This window comes from Crotalus tigris, unplaced genomic scaffold (assembly GCF_016545835.1).
Source record: "Crotalus tigris isolate CLP2741 ecotype Arizona unplaced genomic scaffold, ASM1654583v1 scf7180000017690.20705106771:4171800, whole genome shotgun sequence".
Classification (NCBI taxonomy): Eukaryota; Metazoa; Chordata; class Lepidosauria; order Squamata; family Viperidae; genus Crotalus; species Crotalus tigris.
Window position 1 is genome coordinate 2,106,188 of NW_024096569.1, and position 17,799 is coordinate 2,123,986.

General features: G+C 47.3%; 1 protein-coding gene across 5 annotated transcripts in view; it reads right to left on the reverse strand.

Moving 5' to 3' along the window:
- The window catches only part of LOC120305739 (hydroperoxide isomerase ALOXE3-like), a 61,276-nt gene that overhangs the window by 38,027 nt on the left and 5,450 nt on the right, over positions 1 to 17,799 (reverse strand). For 3 of the 5 annotated variants that reach the window (XM_039337996.1, XM_039337992.1, XM_039337995.1), the window contains 13 exons: positions 15,891 to 16,045; positions 15,482 to 15,659; positions 9,195 to 9,399; positions 8,144 to 8,225; positions 7,198 to 7,320; positions 5,541 to 5,644; positions 4,992 to 5,164; positions 4,088 to 4,231; positions 3,351 to 3,554; positions 3,154 to 3,240; positions 2,622 to 2,791; positions 1,491 to 1,612; positions 939 to 1,039 (listed from right to left, as the gene is read on the reverse strand). In XM_039337996.1, the coding sequence (XP_039193930.1) occupies positions 939 to 1,039; positions 1,491 to 1,612; positions 2,622 to 2,791; positions 3,154 to 3,240; positions 3,351 to 3,554; positions 4,088 to 4,231; positions 4,992 to 5,164; positions 5,541 to 5,644; positions 7,198 to 7,320; positions 8,144 to 8,225; positions 9,195 to 9,399; positions 15,482 to 15,658 (1,692 nt within the window). In that variant the 5' untranslated portion in view covers position 15,659; positions 15,891 to 16,045. Of the gene's footprint in view, positions 1 to 938; positions 1,040 to 1,490; positions 1,613 to 2,621; positions 2,792 to 3,153; positions 3,241 to 3,350; positions 3,555 to 4,087; positions 4,232 to 4,991; positions 5,165 to 5,540; positions 5,645 to 7,197; positions 7,321 to 8,143; positions 8,226 to 9,194; positions 9,400 to 15,481; positions 15,711 to 15,890; positions 16,046 to 17,799 lie in introns of all 5 variants that reach the window. The other 2 variants (XM_039337993.1, XM_039337994.1) reach the window with 2 other exon arrangements.

Genomic DNA, 17,799 nt, shown 5'->3' on the forward strand with positions numbered 1-17,799 from the left:
TTTGTTGGGTGTTATGGTAGATTGTGATGCTAAAGAAACTATTTTGATGTTGAATTTTATAACAGCTGCAAGGTTATTAGTAGGGCAATATTGGAAGAAAGATTCTTTGCCCTACTATAGAAGATTGGACGCTTAAGGTGTCAAATTTAGCAGAAATGGCAAAAATTTCTGCTTACTTGAAGGATCACTCACAAGAAAGATATATTTCAGTTTGGAGAAGATGGATAGATTATATTCAGAATAAATACGGGATTAAAAAGTTTCATTTAGCCTATGAGTAAACTTTAGAGTATTATTAATAGTTTCTTTTTTAATTATTATTAGTTTTAGTATGGTTTAACAATATTGATTTCTTTATATTATTATGTTTATTTTTAATTTGTTTATCTTTATGTTATAAGGGAGTTAAAGTGCGTTATGGACTTGGTTACTTGTATAGTTGGGTAATGTTTTTTTTAGAGTTTGATTGTTTATTTGTAATTCTGTATTCAGCTCTGGGAAATGGGGGAGGGGGGGTAGGGATGTATATTGTATAAAACTTTTCAATAAAAGAAGGGAGGGAGAGAGGGAAGGAGGAAAGAAATGGGAGGGAGGGAGAGAGGAAGGAAGGAAGGAAGAAAAGGAGAGAGGAAGGAAGGAAGGAAATGGGAATAAAAAGGGAGGGAGGGCAAGGAAATGGGATGGAGGGAGGGAGGGAGGGAAGAAGGAAGGGTGGGAGGGAGGGAGGAAGGAAGGAAGGAGATTGGAATAAGAAGGGAGGGAGAAAGGAATAAGAAGGGAGGGAGGGAGGAAGGAAGGAAGGAAGGAAGGAAGGAAGGAAGGAAGGAAGGAAGGAAGGAAGGGAGAATTGACGGATGGAAAACCCAGGGTCACCTGGTCCTGCTGGTGACCAGCCCCCTTCCCCCCCTCCTGGGAAGACCCCGAGGAGCCCCACCCACCTGCCCTCCGTTGACGGCTGCGTGGTGAGCTGAGCAGGTGAAGATGGTCATGGTCAAGTACTTGATGAGCTCTGGGACGGAGTGCAGGGCGGAAGGGACGCCTGGAGGGAAAGGGGGAGAGTTGGGCCCAGCTGAGATTCCCCCCCCCCCGGGGAAAAAAGGAAGGGAGACCAAGCGGCGATGCGGAGGGAGTCCCATGGTCACGTGATCCAAATCCAGGCGCTTGGCGACTGGCTCGCACTTAGGAAGGTGGCAGCGTCCCAGGGGTGGGAGGGGTGGGTGTCACCTGATCCCCTTTGGACAAGCAAAGTCGAGAGGGAAGCCTGCTTCGCTTAACAACTAATTAATGACTGCGGTGTTTCACTTAATGACCGTGGAGGGGGAAAGGTCCCAAAATGGTACAAAAATCACTGGATCCGTTTTCTGGCGCTGCTGCAACTCGGAACAGTCGCTAAAGGAACGGAGGAAAGCCCACGACTGCCTGTATTGTACAGGGTGGAAAGGAGGCCACCAGGAAAGGATAAAACCAAACTTTCCAAGAGCGGGATGTACCTGAGGTCTCTCTGCTCAGGAAGCCTTTGGCGAAGATCTCGGCCACCCAGGACTGCAGCTCGCCGTCTCCCTGCACCTCGGAGTCGCTCTTGTAGTAGAGTCCCACAATGCCCGAGACGAAGCTGCAGGGAGGGAGGGAGGGAGGGAGGAAGAGGAAGGTCTGTCCCAGCTAAGGGGGCTGAGCTGCCGGCTCCTTTTCCCCACCCAAGCAGTAGGGAAGGTTAGGGGGAGGGGTCCCTGGGCTTCTTTCATGGGACAATTAGGGGAGGGGGGTTGTGGAGAGGAGCAGGAGGAGGAGGACTGTGGGGGTCCTTGGTGCTCTCTGAGCTGGGTGGTTTCCTTGCAGACATTTCACGACCCAACTTGGTTACATCATCAGTGCTAGAAGGGAGGAGGAGGAGGAGGAGGAGGAGGAGGAGGAGGAGGAGGAGGAGAGTGACTGACGGATCCTTGGTGCTCTCTGAGCTGGGGGGTTTCCTTGCAGACGTTTTATGACCCAACTAAATAACATTATCAGTACTAGAAGGGGGTGGGGGTTTGTGGAGTAGAGTAGAAGCAGAAGGGGAGGAGGAGGAGGAGGAGGAGGAGGAGGAGGAGGAGGAGGAGGAGGAGGAGGAGGAGGAGGAGAGGGACTGTAGGGTCTCTATTGTGCTCTCTGAGCTCAGTTCTTGCCGTTGTTTCATATGTAAAAAGAGAGCATCCCTTCTAGCACGGATAACGTTCCCTAGTTGGGTCATGAAACGTCTGCAAGGAAACCACCCAGCTCAGACAGCACCAAGGATCCCACAATCCTCCTCCTCCTCCTCCTCCTCTCCACAAACCCCCTCCCTTCTAGCACTGATGACATCCCCTAGTTGGGTCATGAAACGTCTGCAAGGAAACCACCCAGCTCAGAGACTGCCAAGGACCCCTCATTTCAACCTTGAGAGCCTCCAGACGCAGCAATGGGGCCAAAACCCCTGGCTCCAAACCTCTTGCGCGAGACTCGAATCCACCACCCTCGCAACCCCCCATTAATCAGGCTAAACTACGATGGTGGAGGATCCTGGCTGGTTTGTAGCCCCTTCACCACGGCCCTTCCCCAGTTGAGGATGACCTGGAGGTGGAGAAGGTTTGGCCAAGGTCCTTCACCTCTGGATGGCCTCCCAGATCTTCAAGCCATCGTCCCTGTAGTAGTACTGGAGGAGGCAGCCCACCCCCCGGGCTTCAATGTCATCCGGAAGGCAAAGCTGGGTGTAGGTCAGTTCCGCCAGGCTTCTTTGGAGAATCACCGCTAGTCCCTGGCGCCCGGTGCCAATGGCCTGTGAAAAGAAAGCAGAGTAGCAGAGTTGGGAGGGACCTTTTGAGGTCTTCTAGTCCAGCCCCCTGCTTAAGCAGGTGGCCCTAGTCCATTCCAGACAAATAGCTGTCCAGTCTCTTCTTAAAGACCTCCAGTGTTGGAGCACCCGTAACTTCTGGTGGCAGGTGGTTCCGCTGATTAACGGTGCCAATTGACAGGAGATTTCTCCTCAGTTCCAGGTTGCTTCTCTCCTTGATTGGTTTCCATCCGTCGTTTCCTGTCCTGCCTTCGGGGGCTTTGGAGAATAGGTAGACCCCCACCCCCTCTTCTTTGGGGCAGCCCACCAAGCCCATCATGCTGAGCCCAGATGTTCCCCAGTCTTACCTTATCAAAGGTGCCACCTGGGCTGATGAGGTAGGTCCTCGCCAACACGTTGATGTGGATGGAATAACGCAAGTGGGGGATCAGAAGCTGGAGCAGGGAAGGAGGAGGGAACCATGGTTATTTGAGCTAACCACCATTGGGAGGACCTGCTCTTTGCCCGAGCGCCGCCCCCACCCAGCCCGCCTCGGGACTCCCACCTTGTACAAGGGGTGGCACATGGGGAGGGTCCTCAGGGTGGCCACCGCGAAGATCTCGGACATCAGGTGGCCGCGCAGCAGGTGGGCGATGACCTCGTGGGTGTGGAACTCGGCGTTTCGCACCCAGGTCTTGGCTAAGGTCCACAGCCACTCCTCGTCGGTGGGCAGGAAGATGGGACTCTGAGGACCAGGATGCTGGCTGAGCTGAGGGGGAGACAGGAGGAAGAGGTTGAGACCGGCTGAGGGATCAAGTGGGACGTTCAGCTTGGAGAAGACCTCTGCTCCCGGATGGAGAACCGGCCTAATTCAGAGGGAGCCCGTTTCCCTTAGCGGCTGCTCTATGCCCGACAGAGGAATTCTGGGAGTTGAAGTCCACAAGTCATCAAAGGGTCATAGTTCCCTCACGCTGGCTGAGGAATTCTGGGAGTTGAAGTCCACAAGTCATGAAGGGGCCATAGTTCCCTCACGCTGGCTGAGGAATTCTGGGAGTTGAAGTCCACAAGTCATGAAGGGGCCATAGTTCCCTCATGTTGGCTAAGGAATTCTGGGAGTTGAAGTCCAGAAGCAGGGGTCTTCCAACTTGGCCCTTTGATGACTTGTGGATTTCAACTCCCAGAATTCCTCAGCCAGCCTGAGGGAACTAGGGCCCTTTGATGACTCGTGGACTTCAACTCCCAGAATTCCTCAGGCAGGCACCTGCCTTTACCTGATGGGGTCTTTAAAAATGATGGACGTACCTGGATAGCCAGAGGGAGAAGTTCTCCGCTGGGTTTTTGGTGGAGCAGACAGATAGGAGCAGCGATATATTGCTTCTGGTTGTTTAAAAAAGTAGTGGGGACGTTCTCGAGGACCTTGTAGTCCACCAGGTAGATGGTTCCTTTCTATAAAAAAATGAATAAAAAATTAGCAGTATTCCAGTATTTGGGGGGCTGCCCCAAAGAAGAAGGAGTCAATTTATTCTCCAGAGCACCAGAAGGCAGGACGAGAAACAATGGCTGGAAACTCATCAAGGAGAGAAGCAACCTGGGATTAAGGAGAAGATTCCTGACAGTGAGGTCAATTAACCAGTGGAACAGCTGGCCACCAGAAATTGTGGGTGCTCCATCACTGGAGGTTTTCAAGAAGAGGCTACATTCACTTGTCTGAGATGGTATAGGTTCTCCTGCTTGAGCAGGGGGCTGGACTAGAAGACCTCTAAGGTCCCTTCCAGCTTCTATTCTATTCTATTCTATTCTATTCTATTCTATTCTATTCTATTCTATTCTATTCTAATTTCTATTCTATTCTATTCTATTCTATTCCCATTTCATATTTTCTATTCTATTCTATTCCCATTTCATATTTTCTATTCTATTCTATTCCCATTTCATATTTTCTATTCTATTCTATTCTATTCTTATTCCATTCCATATTCTATTCTATTCTATTCTATTCTATTCTATTCTATTCTATTCTATTCTATTCTTATTTCTATTCTATTCTATTCTATTAAAAAAGGTTTTAAAAGATGCACAAGAAAGTGTTTTGTTTGTTTACGAGCGACATATCTCAAGAAAAAAAAGGTATTATGAAAGTCACACACAAAGAGCAGTGTGTCTGTCCTTGAGCCTTAGAAGACCACCCAGGTGGGAAAAGAATCACCTCCAGTTCTTCCTGCAGGGTTGTCGTTCGTCCCAAAGTCCCTGCCACCATTTCCTGGGTCACGGGGAAGTTTTCTGGGATAGTGGTGCATTTCTGGATTTTGATGGGGTTGATTCCATTCAGGAACTGGTACCCAAAGAAAGCATCGTCCTTCCAGTGCTTAAAGACATACTCTGCAAAAAGAAAAAGCCCCAAGGGAGGGAGCCCAGGATGATGAAGGGTGTAGTACAACACGGCTAGGTTCCCAATCGGCAGATTCTCCTCCAATGGAGCTTTTCCCACAGAATGAATTGGAGCTGGTGTTTCTCACACTGGGCAATGGGTGGGTGGGCTTCAGCACCCACAATGCCCCAGCCAGCCTGCTTTAAGAGGGGTGGACTTCCACTCCCAGAATGCCCCAGCCAGCATATTTTCAAACGTGCAGACTTCACACCTTCTGCCAGAGACAAGCTATACCTGGTTTGACCAAAGCTGTGTTACCGGTTCTGGGGCATGGAGTTGTGGGAGGTGTGAGTGTATCGTTGTGAAAGGAAGAGAAGTCTCACTGACCTGAGACACGATTGTGGTAGAACCAGAAGATTTTGCGGATGTCCTCCAGCTTCTCCCAAGAGTAAGGTTTGTTGAGGAAGCCCTTCATTTTGGCCTCAAAGAGGCTGACGGGGAGAAGAAGGAGGAGAAGAAGAAGAGACGGAGTGTGTGAGTTGGGATGGATGGATGGATGAATGGATGGATGGATGAGGGGGTAAGTGGATGGATGGATGGATGGATGGATGGGTGGATGGATGGGTGGATGGGTGGATGGGTGGAGGGATGGATGGATGGATAGATAGATAAATACAATGAATGGATGGGTGGGTGGGTGAATGAATAGATGGGTGGGTGGGTGGATAGATAAGTAGGATGGATGGATGGATGGATGGATGGATGGATGGATGGATGGATGGATGGATGGATGGATGGATGGATGGATGGATGGATAATGGATGGAGGGAGGGAGGGAGGGAGGGATGGAGGGATGGATGAGTGGGTGGGTGGATAGATAGATAGATAAATACGATGGATGGATGGATGGATGGATGGATGGGTGGATGGGTGGATAGATAAATACGATGGATGGATGGATGGATGGATAGATGGATGGATGGATAATGGATGGAGGGAGGGAGGGATGGGTGGGTGGGTGGATAGATAGATAGATAAATACGATGAATGGATGAATGGATGGATGGATGGATGGGTGGGTGGACAAATGGGTGGGTGGGTGGGTGGACAAATGGGTGGGTGGGTGGGTGGATAAATGGATGGTTGGGTGGATAGATAAGTAGGATGGATGGATGGATGGATGGGTGGGTGGGTGGGTGGTGGATGGAGGGATGAGGAGAGGGATGAGTGGATGGATAAATATATACTTTCAGGGAGCATTTGGTTTTGCATGTCTGCCTATAATCTATCGTATCTATCTATCCATCTAGCTATATCTGTCTGTCTATCCACCTCTATCATTATCTATCTGTCTGTCAGTCTGTCTGTCTGTCTGTCTATCTATCTATCTATCTATCTATCTATCTATCTATCTATCTATCTATCTATCTATGCCTGTCTCTATCTTTATGTATCATCTATCTATCTATCTATCTATCTATCCATTATCTATCTATCTATCTATCTATCTATCTATCTATCTATCTATCTATCTATCATCTATGTATCTATATCTATCGACTATCTATCCATCCATCTATCCATCCCTCTGTCTGTCTGTCCATCTATCTATCTATCTATCTATCTATCTATCTATCTATCTATCTATCTATCTATCTATCTATCTATCTATCTATCTATCTATCTATCTATCTATCTATGCCTGTCTCTATCTTTATGTATCATCTATCTATCTATCTATCTATCTATCTATCTATCTATCTATCTATCTATCTATCTCCCTCCATCCATCCATCCATCCATCCACCCTATTTATCCATCGATTCTCTCTCTCTCTCTCTCTCTCTCTCTCTCTCTCTCTCTCTCTCTCTCTCTCTCTCTCTCTCTCTCTCTCTCTCTCTCTCTCTCGGGTTCAATCCCTAGGGACCACATGGAGAAGAACCCCTGAGGTGCTGGGCTTTTGCCTTCTCCAGGGGGCTCTCTCCCTCTCTCCAACCACCCCTGGCATCTCTAAGTGGTCTCCCCTCCAGCCCCCAACACTTACGCAGTCGTACCACGTCCGAAAAAGGCCGTTGCCTTAGGGAAGGAGTACATAATGTTGTGTTCTATTGTGGCCGTTGTGTCGATGTTGGCACAGCAAGGTGTATTGGGCAGGTATTCCTTCCACCTGTGTGCAGAGAAATTGTCCCACTAGAGTTGTAAACTCCCAGCGGCCACACAAAGTTGATAACACACAGTTTGGTACATAAATTTTGCGAGAACAATTGAGAGAGAATAAAGCGCTCTCTGGTTACTTCAGCAATGCTTTGGGGCAGTAAACAGTGATCCACTACATCATCTTGACACACTGGCTTAGGGTGATGGGTCCTGTAGTCCCAGAACTTGGGAAGGCGCCAGACACTTGGCTGAAATGGTATAGGGTTTCCCGCCTGAATAGGGGGTTGGACTAGATGACCTCCAAGGTCCCTCCCAACTTTATTATTATTATTATTATTATTAGTAGTAGTAGTAGTAATGTTGTTATTATTATTATTATTGTTACTATTATTACTACTACTAATAATAGTAATAATAATAATGTTATTGTTATTATTTAAGAAAGGCAATACTATCTATCCCTCTTGATCAAGAACGAGATCTTCATAGCTCTCCCTCTAAACTACAACTCCCAGCATCCTCTCCAATTGGTTATATGGCAGCCAGGAGGAGTCGTAGGAGTTAGAGTGATAGAGAGGAAGACTTGGAAGGGACCTTGGAGATCATCTAGTTGGGTTTTCACAACCTGGACCTCTTTAACATGGGGGATGGGGGAGGGGACTTCAACTCCCAGAATGCCCCAGCCAGCAATGCTGGCTGGGGCATTCTGGGCGTTGAAGTCCACCACCTCCAAGTGGCACAGGCTGAGAAACTCTTTGCCTCAATGGGCCCAAAGGGGGATGCTGGAGTTTTAAAACGACGACTCCCAAGGGTCCACCATCTTCCCGACTCACCCGTATGTGCGCTGTTGCAGCTGCAGCTCCTCCTGGCGATGCCTCCGCTGAAGGGCGTGAGTGTCGTCCGAAGGCTTGTGAGCTGTAGGGTGAAAAAAAAAAGGCAGGGATATCAGGGAAAAGACCCACCTGGGCTCCTCTCCTTTGCCCAGACGCCCGTCCCGGCTCCTGCGATTCCCACCGGGTTTTCTTTAGCCAGATTTATTGAACATCTGGCAGATGTTCCATGACCCAACTAGGGAACATCATGAGTGATAGAAGGGAGGGGGGATTGTGGAGACAGCAGCAGCAGGAGGAGGAGGAGGAAGAGGACTGTGGGGTCCTTGGTGCTCTCTGAGCTGGGTGGTCTTCTTGCAGACGTTTCATGACCCAACTAAGTAACATAATCAGTGCTAAAAGGGAGGAGGAGGAGGAGGAGGAGGGGAGGAGGAGAACGAGGGGAGAAGGGGGAGGAGGGGGGAGGGGGAGGAGGAGGGGGGGAGGAGGAGGAGGAGGAGAAGGAGGAGGAGGAAGAGAAGGAGGAGAAGGACTGTGGGGTCCTTGGTGCTCTCTGAGCTGGGTGGTCTTCTTGCAGACGTTTCATGACGCAACTAGGGAACGTCATCAGTGATGGAAGGAAGGGGGGATTGTGCAGACAGGAGGAGGAGGAGGAGGAGGAGGAGGAAGAGGAGGAGGAGGAGGAGGAGGAGGAATCCTTGGTGCTCTCTGAGCTGGGTGGTCTTCTTGCAGACGTTTCATGACCCAGCTAGGGAACATCACCAGTGCTGAGGGTCACCATTCCCACTCGTGCATCACCGGAGACCCAGCCCCAGGCCCTTCTAGCACTGATGATCTTCCCCAGTTGAGTCACCCTGTCGCCAGAAAGGTCCTAAAATGGGACAACACTCACGTAAGGACCATCTTGCTTAGCAACAGATACTTCGGGCTCCACGATGGTCCTCAGTCCAGGAGGACTACCTGCCTTTGCAGTGTAGGAGTGCCGAAGACCCACTAATCTCGCCCTGTAGGATCTGGCCGAGGTCTCCTCCTCCGACCTAGCGTAGCTACTCACCTGTTCCTTCTCTGAAGGAGACGGTGCAGTAACCCTCGATCCACTGGTAGCAGGGGAAGCGGAAGAGCTCTCCTTGAGGACTGGTCACTTGGACCTTGTTGCAGTACCAGCTGCTCTGGGGGAAACAGGAATAGGGCTCCTTCTGCAGGCGGATCAGCAAGATGGGTCCCAAGTCCCAGTCGCATGGAATGTCCACCTCCGCCACCTGTTGGGGAAGCGAGGCGAGAGAGAGAGAGTCGGGATCCTCGGAGGAGGATCCGACATTTATTCTCTTCGACTTGAGACACAACCGTCACGTTGCGCTACCTGCAGGACAGCCCACAGGGACGTGAATCAGCAACCGTTGCGTAGGGACCACAAGCCAGAGGACCAGAAACAACGGAGATGAATTTCATCTCCTTAACATCTGATGGCCTGACGGTGAGAGCCACCCAAGCCCTGCAGATCGTGGGTGCTCCATTTTTAGCATTTTTGGGGGGGGGACTGCCACCTCTTCACGCCGCAGAGGCGGTGTTTTAATTTAAGTGATCCTTGTGGCTCTTCTTGTGGATTTGGTGATTTATTTTCCCCGCGATTGTCGGCTTTCCAGCTTGCCCAGGCTCTCGGCTGCGACGCCTCCGGAGGAGAGACATCATCAACGCCAGGTGATCTCTGCCCTGGGTTCCACCATCCAGATGTTCTCAGGTGTTTCCCCCTGACTTTCTTGGGACTCCTTTCCTCTCGGCTGGGATCCAACAAAGCTCAGGAGATCAAGGGGCTTCCCAATCTCAGCGGATCTCCATCACGCAGTGAAATCGTTGAGTATTTGTTGCCAAGAGATTGCGTTGGTGTGTGTCGATGGGAGGAGGAGGAGGAGGAGGAGGAGGAAGAGGAGGAAGAGGAGGAAGAGGAGGAGGACTGTGGAGTCCTCCACCTCCTTCTCCTCCTCCTCCTTCTCCTCCTCCTCCTCCTCTCCCTTCTAGCATTGATGATGTTCCCTAGTTGGGTCATGAAACGTCTGCAAGAGAGCACCAAGGACCCCACAGTCCACCGCCTCTTCTTCTCTGCAAACAGAGATCACTTGCTAGTGACGTAACCGGATTAGTTGTTGCGCAACCATCTGATGGGCAAACTTCAGCTCCCAGAATTCCCTAGTCAGCACTAACTTTACGGGGAATTCTGGGAGTGGAAGACCCACATCTGAAAGTTGAGTCTTCTACGGATGTCCACCACAGCCAGCTAGAAATCCCCATGGGTTACTTTGCAGACAGTCAAACCAACAAATGACCTTGTCCACTTCTCTCAAGAGGTGCCAAGAGTTATAAGGATGACGATGATGATAATAATAATAACAACAACAATGTGGCAGTGCCTGGAGACAGCAGAATAGACGAGAAAGAACTGGAGATGATACCAAAATACAAAGACCTACAATAGAAATAGAAAGACTCTGGCAAAGGCAAGCAAGGGTGGCACCAATAGTTAATAGGTGCCTTGGGTGCAATCCCAAAACCTCTGGAGCACCACTTGGACACTATCATCGGCATTGACAAATTCGCCATTAGTCAATTGCAAAAGGCGGCCTTACTAGGAACGGCTTCCATCATGGAACAATATCTGTAATACCAACAAACTTCCACCTCTGCCTATCCCAGGTGCTTGGGAAGGATTCAATAGGTAGACAAAATGCCAAACCCAGTCTGAACATCTGGCTGACTGTGCAATGATCCGTAATAATAATAATAATAATAATAATAATAATAATAATAATAATAACAACAACAACAACAACAACAACAGCTGGAACAGTGGACTGGACTAAAGCAGAACTAAAAGCAATGGATAGGAAGACCAGAAAAATAATGACAATGAATCATGCCCTTCATCCACGCAGTGACATTGATAGACTTTATCTACCAAGGCAAATAGGTGGGCGTGGAATGCTACAAGTACATCAGATGGTTGAAGAAGAAAAAATGACTTTGGAAGAATATCTGAAGAACAATGATGAAGATGCACTGAAATTAGTATATCAGGAAGGCTTACTAACTACTGGAGAGACCAAACTGGCCTACAAGAAAGACCAAATGAAGAACAGAATAGAGACATGGGAAGACAAAGCACTACATGGCCAATACATTAAAAAAATAGCTGGGAAAGCAGATATTAACAAGACCTGGCAATGGCTAAGAGCAGGAAAATTGAAGAAAGAGACTAAGGGACTAATTCTGGCTGCAAAAGATCCAGCCTTAAGGACTAATGTATATAAAGTCAAAATTGAGAAGACAGCAACAGACAGTAACTGCTGCCCATGCAAAGAAGCTGAAGAAACAGTGGACCACTTGGTAAGCTGCTGCAAGAAGATCGCACAGACTGACTACAAGCAGCGGCACGACAAAGTAGCAACAATGGTGCATTGGAAGATCTGCAAGAAATATCATTTGCCTGTAAGGAAGAACTGGTGGGATCATAAAATAGAGAAAGTGATAGAAAATGATAAAATTAAACTGCTCTGGGACTTCACAATTCAAACAGACAAACACCTGAAACATAACTCCGGACTTAACAATTGTCGATAAGAAAGACAAAAAAGTCTGGATAATGGACGTGCCAGTGCCTGGAGACAGCAGAATAGATGAGAAAAAACTGGAGAAGATAACAAAATACAAAGACATACAAATAGAAATAGAAAGACAGTGGCACCAATAGTGATAGGTGGCTTGGGTGCAATCCCAAAACAACTGGAGCACCACTTGAACACCATTGGCATTGACCAATTCACTATTAGTCAATTGCAAAAGGCGGCTTTACTAGGAACTGCTTCCATCCTGCGACGATATCTGTAATACCATCAAACATCCACCTCTGCCTATCCTAGGTCTTTGGTAAGGACTCAGTAGGTAGACAAAATGCCAAATCCAGTCTGAACATCTGGCTGACTGTGCGATGATCCATAATAATTATATAATAATTATTATTATATAATATTTAATAATAATAATAGACAAATTTGACAAATTCGCTATTAGTCAATTGCAAAAGGCGGCCTTACTAGGAACTGTGCGATGATCCATAATAATAATAATGATGTTGCAAGAGACCTTGGAGGTCATCTAGTCCAACCCCCTGCTCAGGCAGGACACCTTACACCATTTCAGACAAATGGCTGTCCAGTCTCCTCTTAAAAACTTCCAGTGTTGGAGCATTCACCGCTTCTGGAGGCAGGTTGTTCCACTGGTTAGTTGTTCTAACTATCAGGAAGTTTCTCCTTAGTTCTAGATTGCTTCTCTCCTTGGTTAGTTTCCATCCATTGCTTCTTTGTTCTGTCTTCAGGGGCTTTGGAGAATAGCTTGACTCCCTCTTTTTTGGGTCAGCCCCTGAGATATTGGAACGCTGCTATCATGTCCCCCCTCGTCCTTCTCTTCGTTAAACTAGACATCCCCAATTCCAGCAACCGTTCCTCATATGTTTTAGCCTCCATTCCCCTGATCATCTTTGTTGCTCTTCTCTGCACTCTTTCTAGACTCTCAACATCTTTTTTGCATTGTGGTGACCAAAACTGGATGCCATATTCCCAGTGTGGCCTTACCAAGACGTTGTAAAGTGGTATTATTAATAATAATAGGCTTCTGTTCCACTTTTTCTTTCCCTAGAGGACACCATCTCCTCAAGGTAACTAAAGCAATTGAGATGTTGACACTGATTGGAATTGGTTTCAAAGCCCCTGAAGGAAAGACAAGAAGCAACGGATGGAAACTCATCAAGGAGAGAAGCAACCTGGAACTAAGGAGAAACTTCCTGACAGTGAGGACAATTAACCAATGGAACAGCTTGCCACCAGAAGTTGTGGGTTGCTCCATCACTGGAGGTTTTTAAGGAGAAATTGGACAGCCATTTGTCTGAAATGGAATAGAGTCTCCTGCCTGAGCAGGGGGTTGGACTAGATGACCTCCAAGGTCCCTTCCATCTGTGTTATTTTGTTAGCCTAACAAGGAGAAAGACCAGGGGTGACATGATAGAAGTCTTTCAATATCTCAGGGGCTGTCACAAAGAAGAAGGGGTCAACGTATTCTCCAAAAGACCCAAAGGCAGGACAAGAAGCAACGGATGGAAACCGATCAAGCAGAGAAGCAACCTAGAACTAATGAGAAACTTCCTAACAGTGAGGACAATTAACCAGTGGAACAGCTCGCCACCAGAAATCGTGGGCGCTCCATCACTGGAGATTTTTAAGAACAGGCTGGATGATTTGTCTGGAATGGTCTAAGGCAGTGGTTCTCAACCTGTGGGTCGGGATCCCATTTGGGGTCGAACGACCATTTCATGGGGGTCGTCAAACAACGCAGTCCGCCATTTTTTTCCCCCTTTTCCTTAGCTGTGCTACTCCCTTTTATTCTATTGGCTTTTGAAGGCCAATAGAACAGACTCTCTTGAATAGAGTCTAATTCTATTGGCTTTCAAAAGCCAATAGGAATTGTCCAGGCTGTCTCTGCCCTGCTGAGCCCGCCAAAAGTCCCATTCTGCAAACGGTGCTGCACCAGTTGAGTAGTCCTCGACTTACGACCGGTTGAGTAGTCCTCGACTTACGACCGGTTGGGGGTCGCGGCATTAAAAAGGTTGAGAACTACTGGGCTAGACAACCATTCGCATGGAACGGGTTCAAGGTCTCCTGCTTGAGCAGGGGGTTGGACTAGAAGACCTCCAAGGTCCCATCCAACACTCCAGATAGCCTGTATCCTTCAAAAAAAAAAAAAAAAACACAGCCCATGAAGTAAATTTTCTACCAAACTGGTTATGGCAATTGGCGGTGATTAAGTGACCGTCATTAAGTGACAGTAATTAAGTCCCGAAGGTGCTTTTCTCAAGTGGACTTCCTTTGTTTTTCTTTAGAGGCATTTCACTTCTCCCTCAAGGAAGCTTCTCCAGTTCGGATCGAAAGGCCCCAGGATCACGGAAGTGGCTGAGCCGGAAAGTCAGAACCGACAAAGCTCCTTGAATGAGAAGCGAAAGGTCTTCAGGGCAGAACCGAGAAAGTTCCAGACGCCTTTTCGGAAAAGCACATTCGGAAAAGCCACCGTGATCGGGAAGAACAGGATCTCCGCGGAGAACGGTAATGAAGATCTGAGCCCTTGACACTGGTGACGGGGTAACGTTTCTGCCACACCGATGAGTCTCTTTAGGAGGGACATCGCTGTCACTTCGGTCAAAGAATTGGGGAAAAACCTTCTCCGTTTTAATGGGGAACCATTTAATCTCCAGTCCATCTTGTCAACCCCTCTAATAACAACAACAACAACAACAACAACAATAACAATAATGATAAAGTTGGAAGGGACCTTTGAGGTCATCTAGTCCAACCCCCTGCTCAGGCAGGAAATCCTATTCCATTTTGGACAAATGGTTATCCAGTTTCTTCTTAAAAACTTCCAGTGTTGGCGCATTCACCGCTTCTGGAGACAGGTAGTTCCACTGGTTAATTCAGTGGTTCTCAACCTTTTTAATGCTGCGACCCCCCCGCAACCGGTCGTAAGTCGAGGACTACTCAACCAGTCGTAAGTCGAGGACTACTCAACTGGCGCAGCACCGTTTGCAGAATGGGACGTTTGGCGGGCTCAGCAGGGCAGAGACAGCCCGGACAATTCCTATTGGCTTTTGAAAGCCAATAGAATTAGACTCTATTCAAGAGAGTCTCTTCTATTGGCTTTCAAAAGCCAATAGAATAAAAGGGAGTAGCACAGCTAAGGAAAAGGGGGGAAAAATGGCGGACTGCATTGTTTGGCGACCCCCGTGAAATGGTCGTTCGACCCCAAATGGGGTCCCGACCCACAGGTTGAGAACCGTTGGGCTAATTGCTCTCACTGTCAGGAAGTTTCTCCTTAGTTCCAGGTTGCTTCTCTCCTTGGTTAGTTTCCACCCATTGCTTCTTGTCCTGCCTTCAGGTGCCTTGGAGAATAGCTTGACTCCCTATGCTATCATTTTTCCCCTGGTCCTTCTCTTCATTAAACTAGACATACCCAATTCCAGCAACCGTTCCTTATATGCTTTAGCCTCCAGTCCCCTAATCATCTTTGTTGCTCTTCTCTGTATTCTTTCTGCTTCATCTGAGTACCGAGGTGTAGATGTCTTCTTCACCACCTCAAGCTGAAATTGAAAGAGCTTCTCCTAAGGCCCAGGCCCAGGTAGCACCCTGGATCCCTCCCAAGGTTGAAGCTCTGTTATTCCGTCTCTCTCCGGATCGAAATCCATTCCAGAACTAAGGTACCATCTCCCAAACTTCCTTCTCTTGGGACTTGAACCCATATTCTTACCGATCCTTGAGAGCAGGTCATCCCAATCTGGTCCAGAAACCTCTTGGGGCTTTCTCCCTTGGTGCCCACCAAGGTGACGGAGATCAAATCTAAAGTCCCCGTTAGAAGACCTTGCCCCGTCGTCACTTCAGCCTTGTAGATCACCGTTGGCTTCTGAGAAGATCCGTTCTGGTCCATCCTGCTGGTGGTGGGACAGAGAAGAAAGTGGAAAGAAGCAGGTTGTCTCAAGCTTGAGGAAGGATTGAGGAGGAGAAGAAGAAGAAGAAGAGAACTGCTTCGGAACCGGCTCTTCTCCTCATATGAGTTACACCCAGATGCCTCCAAGCCAACTCAGAAGAAGGGCCGTCCTCCTCCTCCTTCTCCTGCTCCTCCTCCTCTCCAGTTTTTCCACTCTTCTTCTTTCACAAACCTTGGCCCAGTAGCCTAACTGAGGTCCTTCCTCTCATTCCGTAGAGGAAACATCTCCAGCATGGCGGAAAGAAAACTAGGTTGAGGTCTCCATGGTGGGTCAGGTCCTCAACGCATGAGCAGATGTTGAAATAGCAGAGACGCACCCACGAAAACCTGCAGGGTGGAAGTAAAATAAAGAGATGGATAGGTGAGGAAAGGGATATAAATGGTCCTCAAGTTACGACGATTTGCTGAGTGGCCGTTCAAAGTTACCACAGTGCCCTCGCCTGAAGATGAGACAAGTAAACGTGAAGGGGAAAAAGAAAAGAAATATTTGACGTTGTAACCGGGGATTTGCACTAAGATTTTTGTTATTGAGCTGTTGATTAACCCGGTCACCACGTTGCTTTTTAAATCTTCAAGTGGAGAATTGGAAAATTAATAAAATATTATAAAAAAAGGAAAAAAGAAAAAGAAATGTGGTTGTAAGTGGAGGACGGCCGGTGTCCATCACTAAAAATAAAAAATAAAAAAATCTGAGAGGGTGGACATTTAGGGGAGGTTAAAAAAAGGACAACAAATCCCGTCCAGCTTTGGCTGGTGGGCGGGTGGTGTTGCTTCTTCTGCAGGCTGTTAGCTGTCAGCCTTGCTTTGCTTTGCTTCGCTTTGTTTCGCTTCGCTTCGCTTCCCTTCCCTTCACTTTGATGATTGTTTGTATTTGTGTGGCTGCCCATCCCACGAGAAAGGGACTCTGGGTGGGGTACAATGCTCGTTTTTTTTAAAAAAGCAATAAATATGTTAAAAAAAAACACCAGTCACAATTTAAAAAAAAAATTTCACAATTTAAAAAAAAATAACTCTAGAACAGCCGCGACCCCATAATACAGTTCCCCATGTTGTGGTGACCCCCAACCACTTATACATCACCGGGTGCCAGTAGTGTGGCCAAAGAAAAGGGGGAAAAAATGGCGGACAGCCTTGTTTGGTGACCCCCGTGAAATGGTCGTTCGACCCCAAATGGGGTCCCGACCCACAGATTGAGAACCACTGCTCTAGAAAGACACACAAAATAGATCGGGATGATACTAGCCACAGTAAGGGAGGCATCGCAAAATCTGCCTGCTCTCTTGGGACCACCCAGGCCTGATAACACAGAAATTGAGTTGAATCGAATTGAATCGAATCCAATCCAATCCAATCCAATAAGTCAAGTCTATTCTATTCTAGTCTAGTCTAGTCTATTCTAGTCTAGTCTGTATTTTATTACTATATTCTATTCTATTCTAGTCTAGTCTATTCTAGTCTAGTCTAGTCTAGTTTGTATTTTATTACTATATCCTGTTCTATTCTATTCTATTCTATTCTATTCTGTATTTTATTCTAGTCTAGTCTGTATTTTATTACTATATTCTATTCTATTCTATTCTATTCTAGTCTGTATTTTATTATTCTATTCTATTCTATTCTATTCTAGTCTGTATTTTATTATTCTATTCTATTCTATTCTAGTCTGTATTTTATTATTCTATTCTATTCTATTCTATTCTATTCTGTATTTTATTATTCTATTCTATTCTATTCTATTCTATTCTATTCTATTCTATTCTATTCTATTCTATTCTGATCTATGGAGTAGAGAGTCGGTCTCTGACAGAAGGCCACCTGAAGAGACTAGAAGCATTTGAAATGTGGGTTTACAGGCAGCTGTTACGTAGAAGCTGGGCTGACAAGATCAGACATGAGGAGGTGATAAGCCGCCTGGGAAAGCCAAGGGAAATCATCAAAACAATTTAAAAAAGGAAGTTGGAATATTTCGGACCTGTGATGCCACACCCAGAAAAATACGGCATACTCCATTTAATCCTCCAGGGAAAGAAGGAAGGCAAACGAGGTCCAGGCAGAAGAAGAATATTGTGGCTTCAAAATCT